The following is a 25,848-nucleotide window of genomic DNA, read 5'->3' as shown; positions in this document are numbered from 1 at the left end:
GTGCTGAAATTAAACCTTTACTGAAAAGAAAATGTAACCTTGACCCAGAGCTGTTAGCAAATTACAGACTTATGTTCAATATCCTTTTTCTTGAAAAAATGTTGCAGCACAACTTTATGATAATTTTTACTGAGATAATCACTTTGAAGCGCACACCATAGCACTGTTGAAAGTTACAAAATATCACCATTTGGCCCCCGATATGACACTTGTGTCTGTACTTGTCCTGTTGGATTCTCAGTGTTGCATTTGCAGGGTTATCAATGATCGATGCACATGATGTCAACAACGTGTGGCATGGAGGTGTTGAGAGGACCCAGATGCAGATTATAAAGTAAAACTTGAATAATTATAAAGAAACTGTAACAAAAGGCGCGACAAAAGATGGAATTCAAAAAACCTAACAAAACCTGACAAAAGAAAACCTGATATGAACAAGGACAAACCTGAAAACATGAATGACGGTGAATAGACACGAGTGACGGTGAAGATCTAACAATGAACATAAACAAACCTGGAGACAATATACAGAGGAGGGTGATTAGTGAGTGAAGGCAGCTGAGGGAAGAAATTCAGGTGAAGTGAGTGGAGCTGACGACTGGGAAGAAAAGAGACTGAGGACAGGTAGTAAATGGCAAGACTGGAACACAGACGTGACAAAAACATAAGACATGACCAGAAAATGCAAAACATGACACGTTACTAGAAGTAAAGGACTTATCTGTAAGATTCAAAGCATATCTTGAAGATTTGAAGGTCTGAATGACTCTGAATTTGTGCTTCTCAATTCAAACAAAACTGGCGTTATCATCTTTGGCCCCGAGTGCCTCACGTTATCTTGACTTCCAGTACCACCGTTTTACCACAATCTGTTTTTTGACCATCTTCTTTCCATGATTGTAATATCATATCATCAATGTAATATGATTATGCTTATGAGATGTGATTGAAGAGAGCAAGTAAGATGAACTTCTGTTTCGTCCTTCTTGCAGTTACTCACAGTTTAGTAAGTCTGTGTCCTCATCTATGTTCTGCACAGCTACAAAGTATGATTTTATCTGCTGTTCTGCTCACCCACCAGATTGTGTCACATAGCTGCAGGTCTTTTTTTCTTGGTCTCTTTACAATAATTACATTTTGCTGTTGAAGTTTGTTGTTTTCTTGCCCAATCCCAACAGACACTTTTTTTTGCATGTGTAATGGTAATATCCATCCTTTTCTAACTCTTTATTTCTTCCGTCTTTATTCTCAAACGTACAATAGTTGTACAGTGTCATATGTAACAATTTTGTGTGTTATAGGTTTGAGAAGCAGATGTAAGCATTTGAAGATTTGATGAGACAGGAAGTGTTGAGAGACTGCTTCATATTGCACTGTGGCCCAGCATGGCCATTTGACATTCTGGTGTGAGACTGTGTTGATATCACATTTAATTTGATTCATGAGATTTACATAAATAGTACCTGGAAGGGTTATAAAAGAAAGCTAACATGGTATGGCTGTTTGCATACAAACAGCCATACCACCCCAAAGCAATGTTAATATTGACCTATTGGTCTGTAGCACAACATCACCCCCCACTGCTGTGGAAATATAACAAGTAAAAATAGAGAATCAAGGACAGTTAACGGATATAACAAATAATAATTTTTTATTAAAACAACACCATTAGAATTATCTTTAACGCAGCATCATTATCTGATAAAGAGAGCAATGAAGATGCAGCCGATCAGGGACATAGTCGAAGCTGAGAGAACTACCACTATTACACTTCCAGCCAAGTTGACCAGAGCTCCCAGCCCTGCACCCACAAGGATCTGAGCAAGCTGGACCATGCAGGTGAGCGCAGCACAGTCTATCCCGGTGCCACGGGGACTTTTATTGCTTCCTTGCAACTTCAGTTGTTCCTGGAAGCACAACGGACAGTAAGGTGGGTGGTTAGCGAAGAGGAAAAGGGGGAAAAGGGAAAGCAATACCTCAAGTCATCAGTTGTTGTATTACCAGAAATGTCTGTGACCAAAAGCAATCAATAGTTGGGTTAACAGGCTCAGCACTGGAAAATATCAAAAGATCACCACCGGTGGCCACAAATTCATTTTTTCTGCCTCACCTCAGACTTTTAATCTTGGATTTCAACACCTTGTCACCTGGTCCATCTTAATGATGTATTGATTGAGCATGCGGGAAAAAAAGTAACTTTCTGGCAACAAATTATTTTCTGACTATGGGATGACACTGCAGCTCTCCTAGTAACCGCTGCTGCCAAAATCGCAGAATCCTAGAGCAGCCTCCAGTTTTGTGGCAGCAATATTAGGACTTAATAAGGGAACAAACTGATCTGAATTTGGATAAAAATCATGGCTGCCCATGCATTTGGCTTGTTGTACCTTGTACATTTTAATTACCATTTAATTTTTATTATTTTAATTGCTTCACTGATTATTTTGCATCCCCATAGCCAGGGCTAGCTGTAGATGGTGTTTATGCAAAGTGTAGGAAGTGTGTCTAGTTGTAATGAAGTAGACCGAGAGAGTAATTTCTTCGACTAAGCATAATGTCTTTTGAGGCTCTGTATTTCTGTTTTCCAGGAGTCTTCTCTTTATATTGCAACTCTCAGACTGGTTTGTTGCATGTGATTAATTAGAAATAAGAGAGTCTAAAAGGAGCCCTAAAGGCAAACTTCTCCATGTATGTGATAGGCTTGTGAAGTTTTTCTTTAAGGATTTCTGGCAGAGGTATTTTCTAACGCATGTTACTTTATGAAAGAATCTGTTTTAGTTGCAAACCATGATTTTAACCATGATTTCTGAATTAAAAAGTAGTTTTGTTGCCTTTGTCAAACCTATTTTTTATTTTTTATTCAGAAGCAGGGTTGTGGGAATTGTTCACAAGTAGTTAGTTTCTTCTCCGGTTCACAGTTTGGAGAAAAACGCACGATTTCTAACAGCCATGCTAACAGACCGGGAACAAGAGAAGAACAATTTTCACCATCTAAAACAACTAAAACCTAAAAGATTTCCCTGTGGTTCAAGCAAATGCTATAATGTGGATTTTTGCAGCATATCTCTTTGCCTTGGACAGTTCTTTATTTGGTCACTTTTTTGTGTCCACTTTGCAGCATTTAGCTCCTTTATTTGCAGTGTAAAAATGTACAATATAGTCTTAGTTCAGACCACTATGAAAATTATTTAGACTTGAGTTGTTTTAGAACAAAAACTTGCCCTTTTGGTAGTTCTGGTATGAGCAGGGCCAACAAATATGCTTCAATATATATTTTTTCAGAATCGTTTTTCTCCTGTCAAAAAGGAGATGACCATTTAACCAACTTATAATAATTATTATTATAAGTATAAATATTATATAATCATTATTATTTTTTAGAACACAATAGCTTTCCTCATGTTAAGATGCCAAGAGCAGCTTCACCTGCAATTATTTATCTTGATGTTGTTATCTTGACATCACGAGTTGATTATATCATTATTTCAAGATAACAAAGCTTGTTTCTGAGTGATAAGTTATCTTTTTCTTTTCTTGAGAAATCAATCTTTTGTTTTCTCAAGCTCACAACATACCTGTTTTCATGTGAAAACCGGCTTTGGTTTCTTGAGATCACAAGTTAATTATGGTTAGCTTGAAAAATAATTCTTCCTCTTTTAATACCTAATTTCATTGTTCATTATAGTTGTCTTAACAGCTGAGGAAGATTCATAACAAGTTGTGAATGTGTAATTTTGTGTGCTGCCCTGAGTTTGGTAATGACATCCGTGGGAACCAACTCCACCACACCTTAGCCATTAGGTGCCCTTTAGGTGATCCCACTGTTTGTGATCACAGGAAAACAAATTTTTCAACCAACTAAATACATTAACCTGTTATCTAGAGAAAATGGGCTTTTTTTATTTTGAGATAACAACCTAGATTTATCCATTATCAGGACAAAACGATCTTTGTTATCTCAGGATAATGACATAAGTAACCCATTATCACTACAAAACGAGCTTTATTATCTCTAGATCAGGAGATAATTAACTGCTTATCTTGAGATAATGATGTCACACAGCACAGTCTTCCGTAGCTCCCGTACTATACGCTTGGTTTTCCCTTTTTTTTCTGTCTAAAGTGGCTAAATTTTGGAACTTGTAAGTAAATTATTAAATATTGAGCTGTGTGCGCTGAAATAAAATGAAATTTTTTTATATTTTCGTGCATCGCAAGTACAACAACATATCAATATCAGGGTGCACAAGTCATTCAAAATGAGCTCAGTAATACTTCTGCACATTTCTTTGTTTGTGTACTCTATATAGTTATGTATTTATACACTTCTACTTTTGCTGGATAGAGTTGTGGGATTTTTTTTAACACATCAAAGTCCTTTGCATAGCAATGAGCTCATGCGCGAGCTCGCACTAGTAATCGAACAGCAACTCCAGCTCAAATAAGTGTTTCTATTCAGTATTCATGAATAATTGAAAATATGTGAGCACATGGCTTGTTCTGCATAGCAACTTCATCTGGTTTACTAAGATCTGCTGCATGAGTGTACAACTAAAACAGCTGCTGATTAACAGCTGATCACAACACTATTTTCCATTTTTGAATCCATAATATAGCACCTATGAGCAAAACAAAGTGTTGTGATGAGCTTTACAGTCATTCTACAGACCTGGGAATCTGCTAAAAATGATCATGTACAGAGCAAACTTGTTCAGATTTGCTGCTGTGTTGTTTTTTAATTCCCCCCACTGGGGGATGAATAAAGTATTTTTCTATTCTATTTCTATAGACATTTATAGATTAAACTGATTGGAACACTGTTGGTGGTAAATTAAAAGGATTCCTGCACACTTTTCACACACTGCAGAAAAATCCTGAGCTAAAGCATGCAATCTAAGAAACATGTTCTCCGTTCTCTGTCTCTGGTTGGGTACAATATTTTCTTCTTTTAATTAAAAGTATGTCAGCTGTGAAAAACTCATTTGCAGTCAGTCCAGTACCTCTTCTACACGCTGGTACTCTGCTATCAGGTTGAATGGGATTGTGTAGAGCGTGCTGGACATAACGCCGAACACGCTGCAGAGGATGAGCGTGGCAATGACATTTGGGAAGAGGCCAATGAGGCTGGTGCCCATGCCAAACACAAAGTAGCCCATAAAGTATAATCCCTTCAGGCCAATGTATGGTAGGAGGAAGCGCTGCACATCTGAAAACACACAAACACATGCGTCAGGGATAGGCACAATGGCTTGAAAATCAACAAAGCCACAAGAGGTGTGTTGATTATGGGTTAATGGTGGATTACGTGCCTTGGTTTTTATGGTCCACAGTGGGCTATAGATTTGCAACACCTGAGCTGTCATATGATTGAACAGGCCATTTTTAATTTCTGAGCAGCATTGAAAAACAATGAAAAAAGATTTTCCACTGTAATCAAGCTATAAATAGAGACAATTTCACAATTTCATTAGCCTTTATAGTTTGGCTGAACTTTACTTTACATGTAGCACATTATCTCTGCCCTTTTCTGCACTGTTATTTCATACAGAAACCTTCCAAAACAGATCTACTTTTGGACTCACATACACATAATAGCATGGCTCAGCTTGCCTCTGGGAAGATGCTATTGGTGCACAGCCTGCTAATGAGTGGCTGCAATCTGTAGACCTAATTCAGAGGACAGGGAAGCACTGATTGCCTACTCTTATCTATTTTACTGCACAACCTTGTCGGCCTATCTTGTGTCGGGATATCAGAAGATTGAAGATTACACAGTTGCACTTTATCATTATCACAAACAACTAGCAAAGTCACTTACATGAGTAGAGGGCAGAAGACACCGCATTGATGCACAATCCCCAGCAGCCAACTTCTACTCCTCTCTCATATGTGACGTAGGCTGTAGAGTTGTGGTCTGCATAAGGATTTCCCTTATAGACAATCTGCAAAAGAAGCAGGGGGTAAACTTTCCACAGAAAGTAACTCAGGTAGCACAGTTTCATCACTGTAATTACCATAACATGTTGGCTCACCTGTAAAACAAAGGCATTTACCTTGTGTGTTTCATTCTAAAAAGCGGTAGTTTAACCAAGTGTTATTCCTGATAACAATACAACAACGCATCACTGCATCTGTGTGTAATGAACCAAGGCAGAGAATACAGCATCAGGGTGGGAAGGTCATCCTTGAAGAGCAGGCTCGCTGTCACACTGCAAGTATTCATCATTGTTACACACGTCACACAAAGACAGACCACACCCCTCCACTCTGCCCCCACACAAATAAGGGATTAATGAGCTGGAAAGCATCTATACGCTGGAGTGTGCTGTTTTTCACCTTAGCATTATGTTGTTGTTCTCAGTTTGTCATCCCGTCTTGCCTGACCTTGACTTGTATTGACAGCTTAATTTCATTACTGCATAATTGGGTGATTATTTCTTTCACGTGGAAAGAATTTGTTTTTCCAAATGAGGGCCATCCCCTAGAGTCTCGGGTGACATCCTCAAACAGCAAATTTTAAACAACAGAGAAGGGAGAAAAGAAAATGGAAATGGTAGTATTTGTGAGTATCCTTTTATCAAATGTTTGACATTTTGTTAAAAAAAATCATTTAATTTTAATCTTATAGTGTTTTGATATCAGTGTAGTATCTATAATCAGCTCACCTTAGCATAAAAAGTGGAATCAGAGCAACACCTTGCCTGAGTCTCTCCAAAGGAAATTACAGGAAGCTCAACAGGTTAGCTGCTTCCTCCCATCTCCAGTCTTCATATTAAGCTAAGCTAACTGTTTTATTTCTGTTGTGTCAGGTTTAACACTCAGAAATAACAGTGTTGATAATCATTTAATCTAACTCTCTGAAAAAATGTAGATAAACCATATGAAACAGTGAGTTATTTCCTTGTTATACGAACATATATTTTTCCTTACTTATCCAGCCACCTATTTTCTAGACCTGATTAGTCTAATTCGGGGTCACAGGAAGACTTAAGCCTATCCCAGCTGCCATTGGGCAAGAGGTGAGGTACACCCTGGACGGGTCATCAGGCCATCACTGGGCCAACACAGAGACAAATGAGACAACCACATATGTTTACATAGGGTCAATTTAGAATCACAAATGAATCTAACATGCATGTATTTAGGAAGCTGGAGTCCCCAGAGAGAATCCACTGTTGTGCAGTGAGAACATGCAAACTCCACACAGAAAGGCCCTGGTCAAGATCTGAACAAGGAACCCTCTTGCTATAAGGCAACAGTACTAACCAAGACACCACCATGCAGCCCTTTCCCGACTTACAGTATATTTGTATTCATAAATTGGGTAATATATTGGATAATATACTGGTAAGATGCTTTATTTATTTGTTATAAGCTGATTTAATCAGGCAAACTTTTGTTAACATCAATGTCTTTGGTATCAATCCTTATAAAAAAAAAATCTAATTAAAAAAATCCCAAATCAACTCTTCACTGCCTCAATTGACTTTTTAAAATGTCAAATTTGTTCTGAATAGCAGATAATATTTGAAAAAACTACAACAAACAAGGATCAAATATATACAAATAAAATACAGAAATGCAGCAAATCCTCAAATTTGAGAAGCTCGAGAACTTGTGATATTTGTTTAAAACAATTACCCAGATACAATTAATTACTTATTAAAACATTATACTTGAATCTGCTAAACAATTTGAAAATGATCAGAGATGAGGATCTCTCCTCAGTATGGTAATCCCTTTAGTCACAAATGGGTTTGGCCTTAAAAGTCGGAACGCCATTTAATTCTTTTTTGAAATGCAAGGAGTCAAGCCCACATACAGAAAACATACAAATCAATACCTGTCCCATGAAATCAGTAAAGAAGAGCATGTTGCAGAGAAAGGCTGCCCATCCGAGGAGGTGACTGACACACAGGCAGCGGTAATGGTTTGGCATGTTGACGATAGCTTTCATTAGGGACTTGAAAGTCATCCTCTTCTGCTCCTGCAGAGGCACACAGAGACCTAACATAAGTACTAAGCACTCCAACGCTGAGAGGAAAAATGTCCTCATCACATTGATCACCCTCCTGACACCAGTTCAAAAGAGTGGAAAATTAAAATCTAACAATACAAAAAGACCTTAATCACAAGTAATGAGAGAGACAGAGGAGGATGAGAAAGAAACAGAACAAAAAAGAGCCCAGTCAATGACGGTGAGGGAGAAAACTCAATAAGCAAATTCTGCAAAGGTGAGTTTTAAGAAGATGATAATCAAAACTTCTCTGATATAAACAGTGTCGTCCCAAAGTATAAAACCACCTTAAAAAAAAGAAAAAATTCAGATTTTCATGTAAATCTGAAATCTATCAGAAAGTTTTCAAATTTAAAAACATGTTCAGATCTAGGAAGAATATTCTGCCATTTATCTCCTTTGTATAAAGGTTCCTGTGTCACACCTGGATTCCATTGCTGGTTACCTTACTGTTCGTTTATAATCTACGCCTCAATAAATATCCTCCAGGTTTCCCTTTGTTCTGTGCCAGATCATTATGTTGTATGTTGCTGTAGGTTTTATTCTCATCCCTCTGGTAATTCCTTTGTTGTTTTGTGAAACAGTCAGATTGCCCTTCCTTTGTGTCATTTAAGTTTAGTTTGTACCTTTTTATTCCTGCCTTGGCAATGAATTTAGTTTGGTTATCAAGAAAAGCCTTTATCTTTCTTCATTGCCTGTCCTCGCCTCCTCAGTCCAGCATTTGGATCCTCAACCTCCTGCTCCTCCGCAATCCTTGAGAGAAAGATCTTGACAGAACAGTACACAGTGTTCCAGCTCACTGTGGAAGAGTTCAATGTGGTTCTTTAGGATGTAAAAGCTTTCATTGCCACCATAGCTAAGCCTTCTGGGCAAGAGTCACATATGACCTTCTGGAGGTGCTTCGTATGAGACCTCTTGGGATGTGGCTGAACTTGAGAAGGCAGCAAGGTCAGTGTGCAGCCTTGGTGGAGATTCTCAGTGTGGAGCCCATTACAGTCTCCTCACTGCCTGCCTTTTCAGTCTCCTCGCTGCCTGACTCCTCTGTCTTAGTGTGGTCTAGTGTGGCAGCTTCCAGAGAGGTCTGGTTAGACGCCCCTCATTCAGCCTCTGGGCTCAACTGTGACGGTTTCCCTCAGCTGCCACCAAAGGGGAGATTCTCCAGAGGGAGCCTCCAAAAGACCCTACCATCCTTCTCAGTCAGAGCCACCATCTTCACCGGAGTCTTTGTCAGAACCATGGCCTTCATCAGAGCCACAGTCTTCTCCTCAGTCCTTTTCAGAGTCACAACTGTAGGATGACACAGGAGGAGAGATGATAACTCTCTCAGAGTATTTCTCCCGTCTGTTGGCCAAGACGGAGCAGGACAAGCTCTTGAGATCCCAGCTGGAGCTGGCCCCAGCATAGCCCACTGGGAGATGCAACTTCTTCTCACCTCCTCTGCACCATCAAATCCAGAGTCTGCATTTCTGCCCGAGCCAGAGCCAGAGCAAGGCGCTCCTCCAGTTCCTGCCCCAGGTACAGCGCCAGATTCTCCAATCCCCAGTCCAGCTCCTGCTATGCCGGCTCCTGGGCCTTCGCCACAGCTGCTGGCTCAGCCAGATCCTGAGCCTGAACCTTCACCTGTCTGTAACCTGAATCTGCATCAGTGCTCCCGTATTTTGAGCTTCAGTCTCCAGAACTCAGTTTTCAGTGCTCCAGTCTCCAGAGCTTCAGTTTCAGTGTTCCAGTCTTCAGAGCAGTTTTTAGAGTTTTGTGTTGAGTTTTTAGAGCACCAGACAATAGTCCTTTAGTCGTCTTCGCTAGTGTCCCAGCCCTGGCCCACGCTACCTCTGGTCCATGCCGCCTGTGTTGCTCCTCTATCTGTTCCTGCTCCTGTCTCCAAGGGAGGCAGGGTGGGCTCTCCTCCATCAGCTCTTGTCTCTGCCTCTTCGGGGTCTCTGCCTGACATCTTGTCACCTGTCTGGCTGTCTGTCAGAGAGGTTCCAGCTCCTTCGTCTGTGGACATCCACCTTCCCCCAGGTGCCACTCCCCGGTCCTGTCTGCTCATCTGCTGGCCACTGCCTTGCTGGTTCTACCTGCCTGTCAACAGGGGTCTCTGTTTAGTCATTTCCTCTGGGCTCCTGTTCAACCCCCAGAGGAGTATCTGTCTTGCCTGTTACTCTAACCTCCTGTCTGACCCACAGAGGGGACTCTGCTGGGCCACCAAGAGACATTTTCATACCCGACATCCCCAGAAACTCTTTGGAACACTTCTGAATCATGCTGGGATAACACAGATAATCAGATTTTGTCATGCAGGTTGAGTGCATGCTGACATCAAAGCAAATGTGAGGACAGACCAATTGCTAAGAATATCTTAAAACAATGTAGAATTATAAATATAATTTTTTTTTTAATTTTTCAGCTTTGCATGAGTGGTCTGATTGAGTAATTGATATTCAGATTATCAAAAATTAGAACTCATTGATCACCTCAATGTATATTGGAATAATAAAGAAATAGGTTGACACCCTTATGATAGATTAAGCAGCGTCTTCAGCATAATGAAGGGTACTTAATCATAATAACCTTATAAAGGGGCAAACAGCTTCACAGTTAAACTGTTGGCTGCATCCTGCAAATCCCATACCTTGTTTGGCTGCTTGGCACTGGACGTTACTGAATTGGCTTCTCCCAGAGCCGAGAAAGACCTAGGCCTTTCTGCTAGCACTGAAAAAGACCTGGGTCTTTCCCCCAAGGCTGAGAAGGATCTCGGCCTTAGGTCTGCGACGGATGTTGGGACAGCAGGAGAGATGGGCTCCTTACCAAGTGCTCCGTAACCATTGCTGTGAGAGCCTAATAAGCGAAGGGCACTTGAAGATGAGGAGTCAGAAACAGACAGGTCCTTGCCCAGAGGTTTTTCTGGAATACTGAAGAGGTGCACGGTAAGGAAGATACCCCAGGTGAGTGCGGAGAAGAAGTAGATGACTTGGTACTCGGAGCCCAGCAAACGACCCAACACAGAGTGGCCCCAGTCCATTGCTCCCACCAGGTAACCGAAAGCTCCGCCCAATCCTAGAAAACACAGAAATAAGAAAACTGTGTAGATCCTGTTAATTCTGTTTTGAAGGGAAGAGTTACATGTGAGAAATAGGGAATTATTACGCAACACAGCATGTTTTGTATGTTAACAAGTGTGTATTTACTATTTTTTGTATTTTTTCCAAGTAATGCACAGCATTTCTATTTTTTTTAAGGTAATCTTATATGATTTGAAGATAATGTATGAAAAATATTTGCTCAGACTTGTTTCTTTACAATACACAGACAGTTTTGTTTTAATTAAAATGGTATAGTAGCAGACTGTACAGTTAATTTATAAACTGAAACTCACAAAACCTGATAAAACTGAATGAGCTGTCTATTAGTAATGGTTCTCTGTCTATTTATAACACCAGGAGAATCTTATCACATTGTCACATAGTTTTGTTGCTATTTCTTGTTATTCTAAAATGTAGTTGAGAATGAATTGAAAAGCCATTTATAATGTATATATGTAGTGTATGAGGCCATGTGAAGCTATAAACAGACTTCCTAGAAACTGTTGACCTTATCAAGATAATTAATTTTGGAACCATTTATATCCAAATGTCATTGATTGTGAAGTGATGTGTCATTATGCCAAGATCTAATGAGCTTTCAAGAAAAAAAAACCTCTGAGCCCCACAAGGAGTTTGAATAACATCTCACAATAATTTGAAGCTAAAGTTGAATAAATTAATAAGATCAATAACAATCTTCAAACGGGGTAGATTCCAGCATGTAGAGGAAACTTGCAGCTATCTATGTTGAATTTCTGTGTCAGTGTTCAGAAAATATATTTGAAAAGTTTGAGCCTCAGGGTTTGGGGTTGCTTCATATCCTCAGCTACAGGCCAGCCTGCTGTTATTCAGGCAACTAGAGAGTGTGTGACCCGTTGCTGTGTCAAGTCTGCCCTGCAGCCAACAGAGGACAAAGAGGAAGCAGTCATATCAATGCCAATTGCAAACAAACAAATTGTCACCTACAGAGCAAACCTACAGAGCAAACCTACAGAGCAAAGTGACAAAGTGAGAGTAAAAACTTATGTTACTTTTCTTCCCTGGACAGTAAAGAAATGAAGTAAGATGCACAACTTGCAAACAATTCTTCTGTGCCATCTTGCTGTGTGTAATCACACAATGAGTGCTGGTGTGTTTGTGTTTGGTAAGTCTGAGTGACCAAAATGGAATGCCAGCAGGTTAACAAGAATGTATATATTTTTTTCTCTTTGCTATGGATTTTATGTAAAATTCGTAGGCGTCCTCGAGAAATGGGGACAAAATCAAGCAAAGGACCTGAGAGACGCATGAGTCAATTCAGTTGATCCAGTTACAGTTCACTGAAGACTCATTCAAAATGGTCTCCATAGAAGACTGATTGTCTGGAAGCCATTCTTAAGGAAGGAAAACAGTTGAGAAAAGGCTGAGGTATGCCAAATTACACAAGAAGTGGACTGAACAGACCGCTACCTACAGAAATGACAAGAAAGCTTTTCTAAGTAGGTTCAGAGTGACTGTGTTGAAGAATGATATTGACTTTCAAGCTTGTTAGACTGGTACAAACTCTGTTTTTGCTTTATATATATAGTACTTCAGTTTACAGCAGCACATGTTTTAATTAACCCGCTTGCCCACTTCCTTGCTTCCACCATTTTTAAAATGATGTTAAAGTTCTACAAAGCACTTCACATGCCTTTTGAATCCTCAACGGGTACTTCTTATCATTTATATGCATCTATATAGAGTACCCAGCTCTTGTATACAATCACACACTGATTGGGGAAAATGTGGGGTACAGGGTCTTTCTTTTTCTCAAAGACACTTTGACATGTGAACAGACTGAGGATCGATCAGCTGATATTCCAGTTGGAAGATAACCACTCTACCAACTGAGACACTGCTGCTGTGCATTGTAGAGTTGACTTGATTAGGGAATTACCCCAGCTGGATTATTTCAAATCAAATTACAGTGATTGTTTGTTTAAAGAGCCTTTAAAAAAGGTTGAGGCAAAAAACACAACAGGCTTCTTAATTAAAAGATGAACAGCAAACCATCCGTTTCCATGCAGTGTAAGATAACTGAAGGCAGTACAAAGAAAATAATAGTGATCTGATCAGTCAGGAGGGATGTTAACACCAAGTGTGAGCAGACTCTAAATGTCAGAAATGTGTGGCTGTAAATTCAGAATGCTGCAGAAACTCCTAGGTACAAATAATTAGGCTTGAACACATTGAACACACAAATTAATGTACACTCAAAAAAGATATCAAGGCCCAATTTGTAGGTGTTGTGCTTTTTTATTCTTTGTTTTGTAATGTAATGTCTTTTTGGATATAATTTGGATTACGAGTTTTCACATTGAACATACTAATAAAGTTGATGTGATGTCCATCTTTCATTTAAAAAATGACAATTATCGAAAAGTAAGGCAATTCAAACGAATTTTAACCAGGTTTATTTATTTGTATAAAGTGTTGTGTACTTGTTCAAATTGCATATACTTTAAGCAATTAAATCTGGCTTGTTTCACACCATACAATGTTAAAATGAAGTGTTTTTACAACCAGTAGATATATCCTAATTCTAAGCAATCTAGATTGAATAAAAGTGCTAAATAAGATCATTCCAATGCAGTCTAATTGACGTAATTATTGAAAACTATACAATGCCACAACAATTTTTTTCAGTGTAGGCTTCTATTTTAGTTACAGGGGCAAGGTATTCAAAATGTGGATGTTGCTGGATAGCCCAAAGAAATGACATTATCATGAACACCCCTGAGGTTCCGGTAACAGCTTGTTGAGAACATTGCACAATCAATAGCATACATCTCGAACATTTTATGGACTTCCTGGGGACATCCCTTGTTTGCTGGGAAATTTAATCTACTGTTCATAGAAAGCTCTGTACGTTTTGAGCAAACAACATTTGAAAAAAAGGAATTTGTTGGGATTTTATTAAAGAATGAATGATTAAAATAACAATGAATCACAGGCCTTCTTACCTACATATATATCTATATACTGCAATCCGGCAGATGGACTGTTTGGTTAATCAGATTATATCTAATATCTATCTGATTCATTTAGACTTAATTTCTAATCATTCAAATTTATTTGCCAGCTGTTGATTGTGAGATCCTGCGCTCTCTATAACTTCTGGTGCCATGTCTGATGACTTGGTTGGGTAGATCCTTTAAAATGTCTCCAGAGAAATTTATAAATCCACTAACTGAAACATACAAAACACCAAAATCAATGGCCACAGGGTGACAGTGTATTCTCCAAAATTGTTTCAGAGGAGTAGAAATAGGTCATCCAAAATAACTCAACATCTGAGATTATAAACAGAAAATGCAACATGAAAAAAAAGATGAAAAATACAAATATGAATTAAATGAGGGCCACAAAATGAGGGATGTGGAATAGTTTACTTTGATGAAACCATTTTGTATCCGTTAATATGGCAGTGGCACAAGTTTTGACGTAATTGTGCAGCATATGCTTCACTTAGCTTCCTTTTTTAAATATAATTCATCAACTTATCCTAGTCATCCTTGGGCATTCATATTATGGACTGGTCAAATGTCTTTTCCTAACTAATTCTCGCAGTTAACGGACACACCGACTCTGGCCAGTGGCAGTGTCTATTTTCTACTAATCCTGGATGTCAGTGGACACCCATGAGATGGCCTGTCTGAATGCCTTTTCTCAGTGTTATTTGTTGACTAATTCTGGATCAGACTGCTAAACATATGGATGATTACATAACAACAATGTGCTGATCTGTAGTCAGACTTACAGATTCTTTTATCAACTCCGCCAACTGCAGTCCTCTGTACAATCTGCTACAGTCTCTCACATGAAACGAGGCCATTTTTCTACATTCTAGTAACTGGCAGGTTTAGTAATAACCACTTTAGGAAACCTCTGTTCACTTGCAATTCCATGACAGGAAGATTGTTCTCCACTCTAGTTTAAGATCTGTTTGTTTTACTTCATTATCCATATACAGTAAGTTTTGATCTTTTCGCCCTCAGTGGTAACTTTGCTTTTTTACCACAGCATGCTACAACAAAGCAAAGTATAGTGTGGCGCATGATGCTGTTCCAAAAAGTAGAAAGGCAATGGGATGTCCATATATTTATAACCAGCTAAATAAAATTCTATAAATAGACAACCAGTTATATTGGAACAGTTAAGTCTCATATTGCAGCAATGAAAATGCTTTAGTACAATACTGAGTGTTCTTGGTTGCAGGTGGTCTATATATATTATACAATTGCAAGTGTGGCTTTACAGCCCCATTATTAGCTCTGTAAGCCTGCATCATACAAAGCGGTGTGTCCATTAGTGCACGCTATCCATAGCTCATTTCATGGGAGAAAAGAGAGCTCAGCTTTGACACACTATGCCTCTAAGTAACAGTCTTGTTCATTAACAGTCTTGTTGTTAATCTAACAATATATCTAAACCATAATGCAGTACTGTTCAAAAGGAAGCGGGCTCCCAAACAAAGACATATGTTTCAAGATTTCACAAACAGTCTGGAAGCCATTTTGAATACCAATTATACAAACGTCATCACATGATTCTACTCTTCAGCTCTTTTTGTAAAATATATAGATGAAAATAAAAAGCACTTATGAAACAACAGGAAAAGACATCGTCAGTCATTTTCAACGACAAAGTTCCATTTTGATTGTTAAATGTACTTTAATTGTTAGTTAAGTGATGGAAAATAGTCCAAACTAATACAAACAGCACAACTATAAACTTTACTTTTTTCTTTTTTTTTTAAATATTGTGTACCAAACACTTCAAAAACACGACAGTCTTTATGATTTTCTTTTCATCACCGTGACTGAACCTAGACAACTGTGCACTCTTTGAGTCCTCTCTGCAGAGCATTACATCTTCAACACATTTTTTACCTTCATTTTTAAACTTTACTCTTCAAAGAGAAGGGTGAAATTAGCCCTACCATTTGATGTCAGCAAGGATTAATTAGGATTTGAGAAAAACTGCTCCATGAATATCCATTCAACGGAAGCCAAAGACTGCAGCAACACAACACGTTTTGGCGATATTCGTTGTATGCCAGTAAAGACACTCACAAGGACGCTTGAGATTAGCCTATAAATGCAACACAAACAGTTAAGCACTTATATGTGACTAATGTTTGGAAGAAATGTTTGTCTTTGAAATACTATGTGAAGTGCCAATGGGAAACATACTCGCATTTTAATAGATTGATTCATACAGGCTGATCCACACTGATGCAATGCAAGGTCTCAGGGTAATATAATCAGGTCTCAGAAAACAAACTTCTGAAAAAGAGCTCATTCTTGATGTTTCCCATTCTAAACAGAATGAACGTATAACATCTTGACAGTTTCCATTATGTACCTGGAATGACACCCTGGCTTGAACTTTTGCCCAAACCATTTTATTTGTGATTAGAGAATGTAAAATGACACATAAGAACATTAAAACGAGCAAAATTGGCACATTAAATGTTTCTGACGAGCATACACAATGCCATGACATTATACATTATTAGACTGAATGTTCTCCATGGCAACAGATTTTAAGCACATTTAAAACAGCAATTCTTGTTTCATTGCTTACCTTCATACTACATTGTTTTACCACTAAGTATGTTACCTAATCTATTCAGTATAGTGGCTATGAGGTGGAAAAGAACAAGACACAAGATTTTTTTTTAAAATCACAAACAGAATAACAGTTTACCATAAACGTTCTTTAAAATGTTGTATTTTTATATTAAGTTTGTAGTTTTTTGTTGCATTTTGGTGAAAAAGAAGGGAGAAAAGATAACTAAGATTTTTTTTTCTCCAACTGACTCGTATAATAAGATGTGCCATACGTGGTTTTAGAATATACCAAATTACTTCTAATTACATGATAACGATGCAGCACACAGTAACACACGAAAGGTTAAAAGATTGCCATTCATCCTGAGTTTCTTGCCAAATATCTTTGCAATTCGTCCAAACATTATGTGAGTGGGCTCTGCTGGCTCCACTTGTTGTTGTCCCTTATCTGCAGTGATTTATGTGGTTTGTAGAAATCTAATTAAGAAGAAGGTTTCCTACTGTCTCACTGATAACGATGAGTGTCAATTAGAAAGGCTCACAAAAAATAAAGAAATAAATCACAGAGAAACAGGGAATTACTGCCCTTTTCTTTTCAAACCTCACATACCAGAAGAAGCAGGGGCGTCTCGAGAGTCATGTGCCTGGCCTCTGTTTCTCTCAGCTCAGACCCATGACTGCAGCACATGACGAGCTCAGGGCTGGATTATTGCCTGACTAGCATGCTCACACCACTTGGTGCCTGCTGGCAGCAGAACGCGCCGCTGACGTTTGCACAAAGAAATCATCTTATTCCCAAGCAGTGCGTGAAAGACTATTTGCTTGATCCTGTTTATTTTTAGATATTTCTTTAAGGTGTCATTTGGGGTACATTTTTGAGGTTATGATGTTTCCTAGATGCTGCGCACAGTCAGAAATATCCAAAAAAGGTGGTGATAAATCATGACATATTAGATGTTCAGTCGGATCCTATTCATTGGCACATCATACAAAGTGTAATATTATGCATCATATTGATTATATATGTGTCTGTGTGCAAATTATTATGTATTTTTTTAAATGCATTAAGAGAACTTGAGAACTTATGTGTACTTGAATGAAACCAGAAATCTTTTCCAATACAGCACTAAAGAAATGTTGTTACCAAACAATGACAGACTGAGCGTCTTTGACTCAAAGTACATACTTCAGTGTATCATGTATCATGTATCATTAGCCTTCAAGCTCTGAACTCCCCTATTCACAGATGTGCCCACAGCTTGAATATTATCGGGGATGCATTTGGTCATTCAAGCTCGATTGTGTACAATACATACAAAAGTGTGTTCTGACAGCCTCACAGGGAAGGCTGGTAAAAATGTATTTATTACTTATCTTTCTTTTTAATTGACCCACGGATGTGTGGGCCAACCAGGGTTGCCTGGAAATGTGCCGGGTGACCAGAAAACGGGAAGGAAAGGTTAAGAATTAAATTGTGGATGGAACTTTGACCTTAACCTCGCTGTATATTAAACTGAAGTACTGGTGTCCATGACACCGATGGATCTCAAAAAGGTTATCATTGCAATTCGCTCATGAAAGACTTTGAATGTTTGATCTAACCACATCACAGTGAGAGCTTTTGAGGAACAAAGTGTGAAAATATCCAGCTTGTGTAAACAACAACTGTTGTTTGCCAACTGCTGTGTTTATCTCGATGATACTATATTATATTGATGTTTCTGAGAACTTGTTTTTTTATTCCAAGCACATTGCAATATCTCTCCCAGATGATGTGCAATTTTCTCTGTATCTGACAGTACAAATAGAAAAACTATTCACCCAGCCCACCGTGTCCAAGGCCTCTGCGTGAGGTCCAGAACCACAAAGGGAAACCAAAACACTTAAGTGTATTAATGTAACTGAGGAGCACACTAGTTAAAGGTCAACCAAACAAACTCCCAGACAAACACTGACTGCAATGTCAGGTGTTGAATTTACATTGTGACCAGAAAATCACAAAATCCACCCAGCGAAATGAGCAGAAAACACTGAGACAGTCCCACTGCATTAGAATGCATGACACAAGGGAGAACTGCTTTCAGTTCAAAGCATATAAAACCAATAGAGGGATGGTTTTATTTACGGACGTGTTATTAAGATAACCAGAGTTCTACGAACATTCATCAAATGTTTTTTGGGAAATTTAGCTGTAAAAAACAATAAATGTCCTCCTTTTTTCATTACACAATGAAGCCAATAAGACTATTAACCAACTGTGTTAACTTATCGGATACTTATTTAGACTTTGATCGGTAACAGAAAAAGACTTACATTTTGTTTGACACGTTTATATCCACATGTTAATCCAAAGGCATTTCCTGAGGCAAATATCTGTCTCTTTAGCAGCTAAATGTTCCAGTAAGTTCAGCATGTTGTTGCTTATTCATACCGCCTACTGCCTGATGCAAAGCAGGCAGTTTGCAGTGAGTGTATTGGAGTCATTTTTCAGAATACAGCCGCCTGACACTTTCACCAAATGAAGTGAGGGGGAATCAAAACTATTGAAAGTCAGAGTGAATAAGCAAAGAGTTGAAACATTCAGTGTGCAGATACAGTGGTGTTTATCCTCTCATCCATTCTAGTGAGCAAATAAGTATACTTCCCACACTGTCAAATCATCATCAGTACCATGTAAGTTCGAAACAGCCATAACTATAGACTCTCTGACCAAATAAATATCTAATGGTGATCAAAAAAATCCATCAAACATGCACATTTGAAACCGTATACTAACTAAGGTAGTAAGCACTACTGTATCGAGTAACATACAACGGTGCGTTAATGTTACATACCTGTGAACAGAGCATGATAGTGCAGGCCTCTCTCCTTGTCTCGATGCGAGCACACATCAAACAGGTAGGCCTTAATGGGTCCGTCAATGAAATCTGCAGCGAAGTCAAACAGCACGACCCCAAACATCACCACGACGATGGCCCACGTGCTCTTCAATGACCTGTCACTGACAAGTTCTGCAAGACACAGCAAAACATCTCATCACTCAAGATGTCAGCACACAGCATGTGACAATGATAAAAACACTAATCAGATTAACCAGGTAATATTTATTGTCCCCTTTTCTGTGCAAAGGCTGTTTGTCTTTGTTATTCAAGTGCAGATGCCCGCTATCAAACAGTGTTAAAAAAATCAAAAACCTATTTTGAAAAATACCTAATAAGCGCATTCAAAGTTCTTGACAAAACATTTCCAAGTTTATAGACAAAAACAATATACCTACATTTTACCGTCTGTTGCTAAATCGGCCTTTTTATGGTTTGAGAAACCACAGATTGAAAATATCACAACATTTATCAGCCACAGATTTATACAATCTCAACCTTTTTCACAGCTAGAGCAGTGAGGAATATACAGGGTTTTTAAGTACTGTATTTTACACCAAACCATGCTTTTGTTTCAAACCAATAAGAGAATGAAAATGAAACGAAAAAGAAAAGAAAAGAAAAGTTAAGAAAAAAGAAAAGATAAAGGCCTGACTGGAGACTTACAGGCATCCTGAAGTGAAATCGTTTAAACACATGAACAACAGATATCTTTTTGAGAATGTGTGGACATTTCAGTCTTTTCCCCAAAGACAGAGATTTTCTGCCGGTGCTATTTCTGGCTCGATAGGGTTTCTGAAAGGATCTACAATGCTGTCAAGTGAGTGGAAACAGGTCAACTGAAAAAAAGTATGAAGCACAAACTTTCTACGGTACGCACGCCAACTCACAGTAAATGCTCTGGAAGATAAACTATTCCATTCTTTGGTATATTTTCCCTGAGATGCGACCTGAAACACTTTATAAGAAGTATGGAACAAATGCTGGAGACATTCGGGGTTCTCACATGCCACGGCACCGGAACATCTTTGGAAACTTCAGGGCTCCAGTGCATGGGATAAGTTCCGAATTTACTTAGCTGTGCATGTGGATACAGATGACTTTAGCATCCTGCTGAGACATACAGTACATGCTTCTATTTTCATTTCGGCATAGAGGACATTTTCCATTTGATTACCATCTATAAAAAGAGTGATTTAAGTCTTCACACCAGTCTGCATGACAGAATAAATTACTGGGTACACAGTAGCTTGCATAAGCAGACCTCTGCAGATAACATTTTCATAAATCCCTCTCCAGCAGGGCCTAAAACAGCCCTATCCCACTTTTACCTGACATAATCTCAGAGTACCTTTACACTAGTCTGACAGCTTATTTCACCATCACTCATTAAACTTTCCACATTCCATGTCCACATGACTTACATGCTGCATAAAAATCTACTGTGAAACACTGAAAACATAGTAAATTTTGAGATCATACATATTTGTGCTTTCTAGAAAAGCTAAATGACAACATGTCACACTTCTAACTGTTCCATATAGCATTTTGGATGCCAGGCTTATGATACATTATTTTCAACACTTGTGATTCAAACTCATTTTGTCCCACATACACATTAAAGTATGTTTGCATAAAAGCACATTGGAAGCAAGATTAAAAGAGGGGCCAGGTATTTGGACTGGATCTGGGTTACATGAATAATTAAAAAGTGCTCAGTGTTAAAGTAGAAGGATGAATTTAAAGTGTCTGGCCTTAAAGACTAAGATGGGTTTAAGCAAAAGGGGCTTATTGTTTTATTGTTTTTAGGGCATCAGCTGAATTAGGGCAATGATACGGGTTGTCTAACATTTTGCCCATTGATATATTCTGTTTGAAGTAAATTAGTTGACTTCAGAGTCCCCTAGATTTATGTCAAGGAACCTAAAGAGTCAGATTTATTTGATTTTGATTACCTTTGCTCTGTGCTGCCTATCATCCCCCACCTTGCACCACTCTCTCTCAATATTACACAAAGAAAAATGCCCAAAAGAAATCAAAATAAGAACTTGCGCATTGATTCTGCTCTAATACAAATCAGATGGAAGAACCTCAGAGTCAAAGCACACAATGGGAGCTTGTCAGAAGCAACAGTGATGCAAGACTCCAGGCAACAATTACAGTGTAATACCCGTTTGAACATTAAGCTGAATCCTGATCTGTGTTCTTCTCAGAATGAATAAGAGATCAATGCAAATCATGGAAGAAAAAAGGTGTTATTATAATCTCAAGAGGGGATTTTATGTTTAAAATAAGAGCTGGAAGGAACATGACAAGTTTATCAAAACTATTCTCCTGTACTGAGACAAAAGAAAGTGCTGCAGTTTTGTAAAGAAGTCTGAACTGGCCTTTCTCTGACTATTAAACAAAAAAAAAGAAAAGAAATACTGTAGTGCCACTCAAATTGAGGCTTTTCAATCTTAAAGAGTAGACTAACAGTTACAGCAATATAAATATTGTGTCAGACAATTGCTTTGGCAATTACTACAACACGGAGAACCACAGAAACTGTAATCAGCTTATTCAGTAAATGTCAGAACAAAGAAAGATTTATAGTTCATGTGAGGCCTGAGAGAAAAGGCAGGAGCCTTTTTACAATGAAACTCAATCCATAATCACAATGTTAACACACAAGCGTTAAAAATAATTGTGCCCCTATTATCTTGTATCTGCGTATGATTTCATTGCAAAGCAGGCCTTGCAATCTACATTCATTCCCTTCAAATGTTGTGAAAATTTACCAAAAAGTGTTTCAGGCCATCAAAGATAGTTTTTATTGTTTGTCCTCCACAGTGATTACCTTCAGTCATTAGGATGATCATTCAATTTTATATCTAACCCCTTACTGAGCTGTCACTCTGCACATTAGTGAAATTTCCGGTAGAGAGGTTAATGTGGCTGGTCTTTGAAGAAAATGCTCTTTGCTCAACTTATCCAGCCACCAGTTTTAATAGGAGATGCTCTCATGATGCTGCCTGAAGCCTGTTGGATTCTCACAGGAATCTCATGCTTAACTGTTATCTGATGCTTCCCATTTCACACTGAAAGAGATTTTCTTTGTCACGTCTCGTCATCCATTTGTCCCAGTGGGCATCCGATCAGGACCACCCTAAGTTGTGGCACGTTTGACTTCAGTTTAAAATATGAGTCTTCTGGGACATTCTGCTATCACATTGAACAAGTTCAAGTTTTTCCTTGAAAATTCTCCTCAAAAATCTGCCAGCAGACAGAAATTGAGTCTGTGAAAGTCCCTCAGATAGAAAAAAAAGACAAAAAAGGCAAAAAGAAAAAAAAAGAAAAGAAAATGTTATCATCATTGTTTACTGGTAAAATAATCCAAATTTCATAAATCCATAAGGCAGTTCAGAGTTGATTTTCCTAATTAAAGAACAAGTTTAATCTTCACAATTTTTGCTGGTTTGTTATTTTCTGATGTAGCAAGATTACACATGTCACTATACCTGTCCTCCTCCCCCAAAACCTCACCTGAAATGACAGCATCTCCATTGAGGAACATGCTGATTCCCAGCAGCATGAGGATGCCAAGGACCAGGATGTAAGGCCTCCGTCTGCCCCACGGTGAGCGGCAGTAGTCGCTGGCCGAGCCGATAATGGGCTGAAGCAGGAAGCCCAGGATGGGGCTGATCAGCCACACCAGGCTGTACAGGCTGCGGGGGAGACCAACGCTCAGAAGCACAGGCGTGACGAATGCTGCCTCCACGGCATAGCAGAATTCCCTACCGAACATTACCAGGCTGTGGAGGATAAGGCGACCTCGAGAGCGCCTGGGAGGTTCCACAGAACCAAATACAGCAGTCTCACTGCTGTCCATGTAGTCCTCCTTAGAGTCAGTGTAGTCTGTCGTGTGCTGGTGCAAAGACGTCCTGATGTGTTTGCCAGGCTCTGGGAGCAGGCAGGGTTGGGGCCTGGCAGACTGATCCTCTGATAACAGGGTCATAGTTCAGGAGAGAGGGAATTATGAGGAATTTAGATGAAAACAGTCACAGAAGGAGAGTATGGTCTCTCTTTGTCAGCCAGGTGATGAATAGATAGCCAAACGGCAAATCCTTTCTGTAATGCTCGATTAATCCCCTTCTCTATTGTATAGCTGAGAAATGAGTCCAAGTTCTACGCTACATTACCTAAGAAACGAAAGTCTGCTCTGTCCACAGAGCACAGCAAAGAAGAACTCAATGAAGAGGGAGGAGAGAACATAAGTGGGTGTATTTAAGAGATTACAATGTCTCTTCCCCCTTTTCAGTCTGTCAAGTTGTAAATGCCAGGGAGCGAGTAGGTCACGGGAGCGTAAGCCAGGAATTGCCATCATGTGACTGCATGTGTAATAGTGTACAACAATAATGATTCAACAAGTACGAAGCCATGGAAGACTGAAAAGCAAAGAAACACCAACTAGCTGTGGATATTCTCCCATTATTTTAGAGTCTATGCTGTATTCTGTAAAGGGATAGTTCGTCAAACTTGAGTCAGAAACAACCAACACTATTTATTACACATGCAACAGGATGGGTCACTCAGATGGTGGAAAGCTGGACTGAAGAACTGAAATTAGTGGAAAGAATAGTGGCACTAAAATGTTACACATGTATGAAACCTGAAAACCTTCAGAAATACATTAAATATATTTAAATTTTAAGAACTCATCATGTACTGGTGAAGCACAGAAGCAACATTAACATAGTCATTTCCTCCTTCAAGGGATGACATATATGGACCCACAGAAATACTAAACTTGGTTGAAGGAGATGGTGGCAGGGTGAGAAAAATGCAACGCTTTTTACTGAGAGATGTTTGTTCATTTTCTGAAATGAAACCTTTCACATTGGTTACTGTTTTGTTAGGATTATGCATTCACTCTGTTTGGTTGGGTTTAAGGATAGTAACATTCAAAACTTAATAATACATAGTAAAAGTTAAATAGTAAAAAGTAAAAGATAAATATGTATGTATATAAATATTGTATGCCAGGTCTCAGCCAGGTCTGAAAAACATAAGCGCAACCTCTTAAACTGTATAGTGAGTAGATGAGGTGATTTGAATCTTTATGTGGTACTGGTATATCATTTAAACAAAACTTGACATAATGTACAGCAGTGTTAAGAAGTCACATATCCAGATTAGACTAGACTGTAGAGAAATCTCGCTCAGATATTCTGCTGTTTCTAACTTTCTCTTTGGGAGCTCAGTGTACGTACATTTAAGTACAGCTGAATTCGCCTCACAGACGTTGTCTTTAAGTAACTAGACTGGTGATTTTGTCTGATGATGCTGTGGGTATTACAATAGGATTTTAACATGTATGGTTTGGTTTTTCAGATCTCGCTTTGGGACAATTTTGGTCTGACTAACATGTTTACATACATTTTGAATGTACGGTTTTGGTCAAACTAACACAAAGATTTGTTGATCTATTTTTATGCGTGTGTGCCACATAAACATGCTTTTTATTAGCAATGTAATAATACCACAGGATGCAAAAGAGTCTGTTGATCATTTCACAAGACTTGATTTATTGTTTTCTGTCCTAAATTCCCTTTTTTTTTTATTCACATCGACAAAAAAAAGCACAGTTTAGAGTATGGTCTAACTGCCTTTATCAAAACAGTCACAAAAGAAGAAATTATTAGAATTAACAGTCATAGGCAACAAAAGTTAGCAGATATGACGGTCAATGGTCACAGTGACCACATTAACTTGGCTTTAAAGAATCCATTTTTGTTTATGGTTGCTGTTTACTAAGAACTTAAGTGACTGTTTGGTTATGTTTAGTCATTTAATGTAAGTTTTACATTTTACACTTTAACCAGATTGCATTGTAAGAGTCCGACCATTTCACATCATAAAGTTGGTGGTAATACTTTTGCACTTTTACTTATAGCAAAGTGGGTAGGTACAGGTGTGAAATATAGCAACAACAGTGAAAATAATCATTTTGCACTAAGAGGAAAATCCAGACTCATATGCAGAGCAGTGAAACTGACTCATTCATCCATCCATCCATTTTCTATACCCGCTTAATCTGTTGGTCGGGTCACAAGGGGGCTGGAGCCTATCCCAGCGGTCATCAGACGAGAGGCGGGTTACACCCTGGACTGCTCGCCAGTCCATCACAGGGCCACACAGAGACAAACGAGACAAACAACCACACACACGCTCACACTCACTCCTAAGGACAATTTATAGTCACCAGTTAACCTAACATGCATGTTTTTGGACGG

At 38.7% G+C, this 25,848-nt stretch overlaps 1 protein-coding gene across 2 annotated transcripts; it reads right to left on the bottom strand.

Moving 5' to 3' along the window:
- Positions 1–1,692: 1,692 nt before the first annotated feature.
- Positions 1,693–23,570, bottom strand: slc45a2 (solute carrier family 45 member 2). Of its 2 annotated transcripts, none has more exons than XM_072372040.1 (8): positions 23,099–23,570; positions 19,529–19,705; positions 10,738–11,071; positions 10,647–10,707; positions 7,844–7,987; positions 5,819–5,942; positions 5,001–5,206; positions 1,693–1,907 (listed from the first exon to the last, which is right to left on the bottom strand). In XM_072372040.1, exons 1-8 carry the CDS (start codon positions 23,568–23,570, stop codon positions 1,695–1,697), a joined length of 1,731 nt encoding a protein of 576 aa, XP_072228141.1. In that variant the 3' UTR covers positions 1,693–1,694. The 2 variants fall into 2 exon arrangements, with proteins under 2 accessions (XP_072228141.1, XP_072228142.1); XM_072372041.1 differs by having other exon boundaries at positions 10,647–10,713; positions 10,774–11,071.
- Positions 23,571–25,848: the final 2,278 nt, after the last annotated feature.

The sequence above is a fragment of the Leuresthes tenuis genome, unplaced genomic scaffold (genome assembly GCF_036924035.1).
Source record: "Leuresthes tenuis unplaced genomic scaffold, fLeuTen1.0.hap1 SCAF_19, whole genome shotgun sequence".
NCBI lineage: Eukaryota > Metazoa > Chordata > Actinopteri > Atheriniformes > Atherinopsidae > Leuresthes > Leuresthes tenuis.
Note: the sequence above shows the minus strand (reverse complement) of the source record. Positions and strands in the feature narration are given on the sequence as shown.

Excerpts from the sequence above, each read along its gene's own strand:
- slc45a2 (XM_072372040.1), bottom strand. The coding sequence starts at position 23,570 with ATGACCCTGTTATCAGAGGATCAGTCTGCCAGGCCCCAACCCTGCCTG. Across the intron at positions 5,207-5,818 it reads GTCTTCTGCCCTCTACTCAT|ATGTGCAGCGCTTCCTCCTA; the intron begins GTAAGTGACTTT and ends GTGTGTTTTCAG. Across the intron at positions 1,908-5,000 it reads AGTACCAGCGTGTAGAAGAG|GAACAACTGAAGTTGCAAGG; the intron begins GTACTGGACTGA and ends TTGTGCTTCCAG.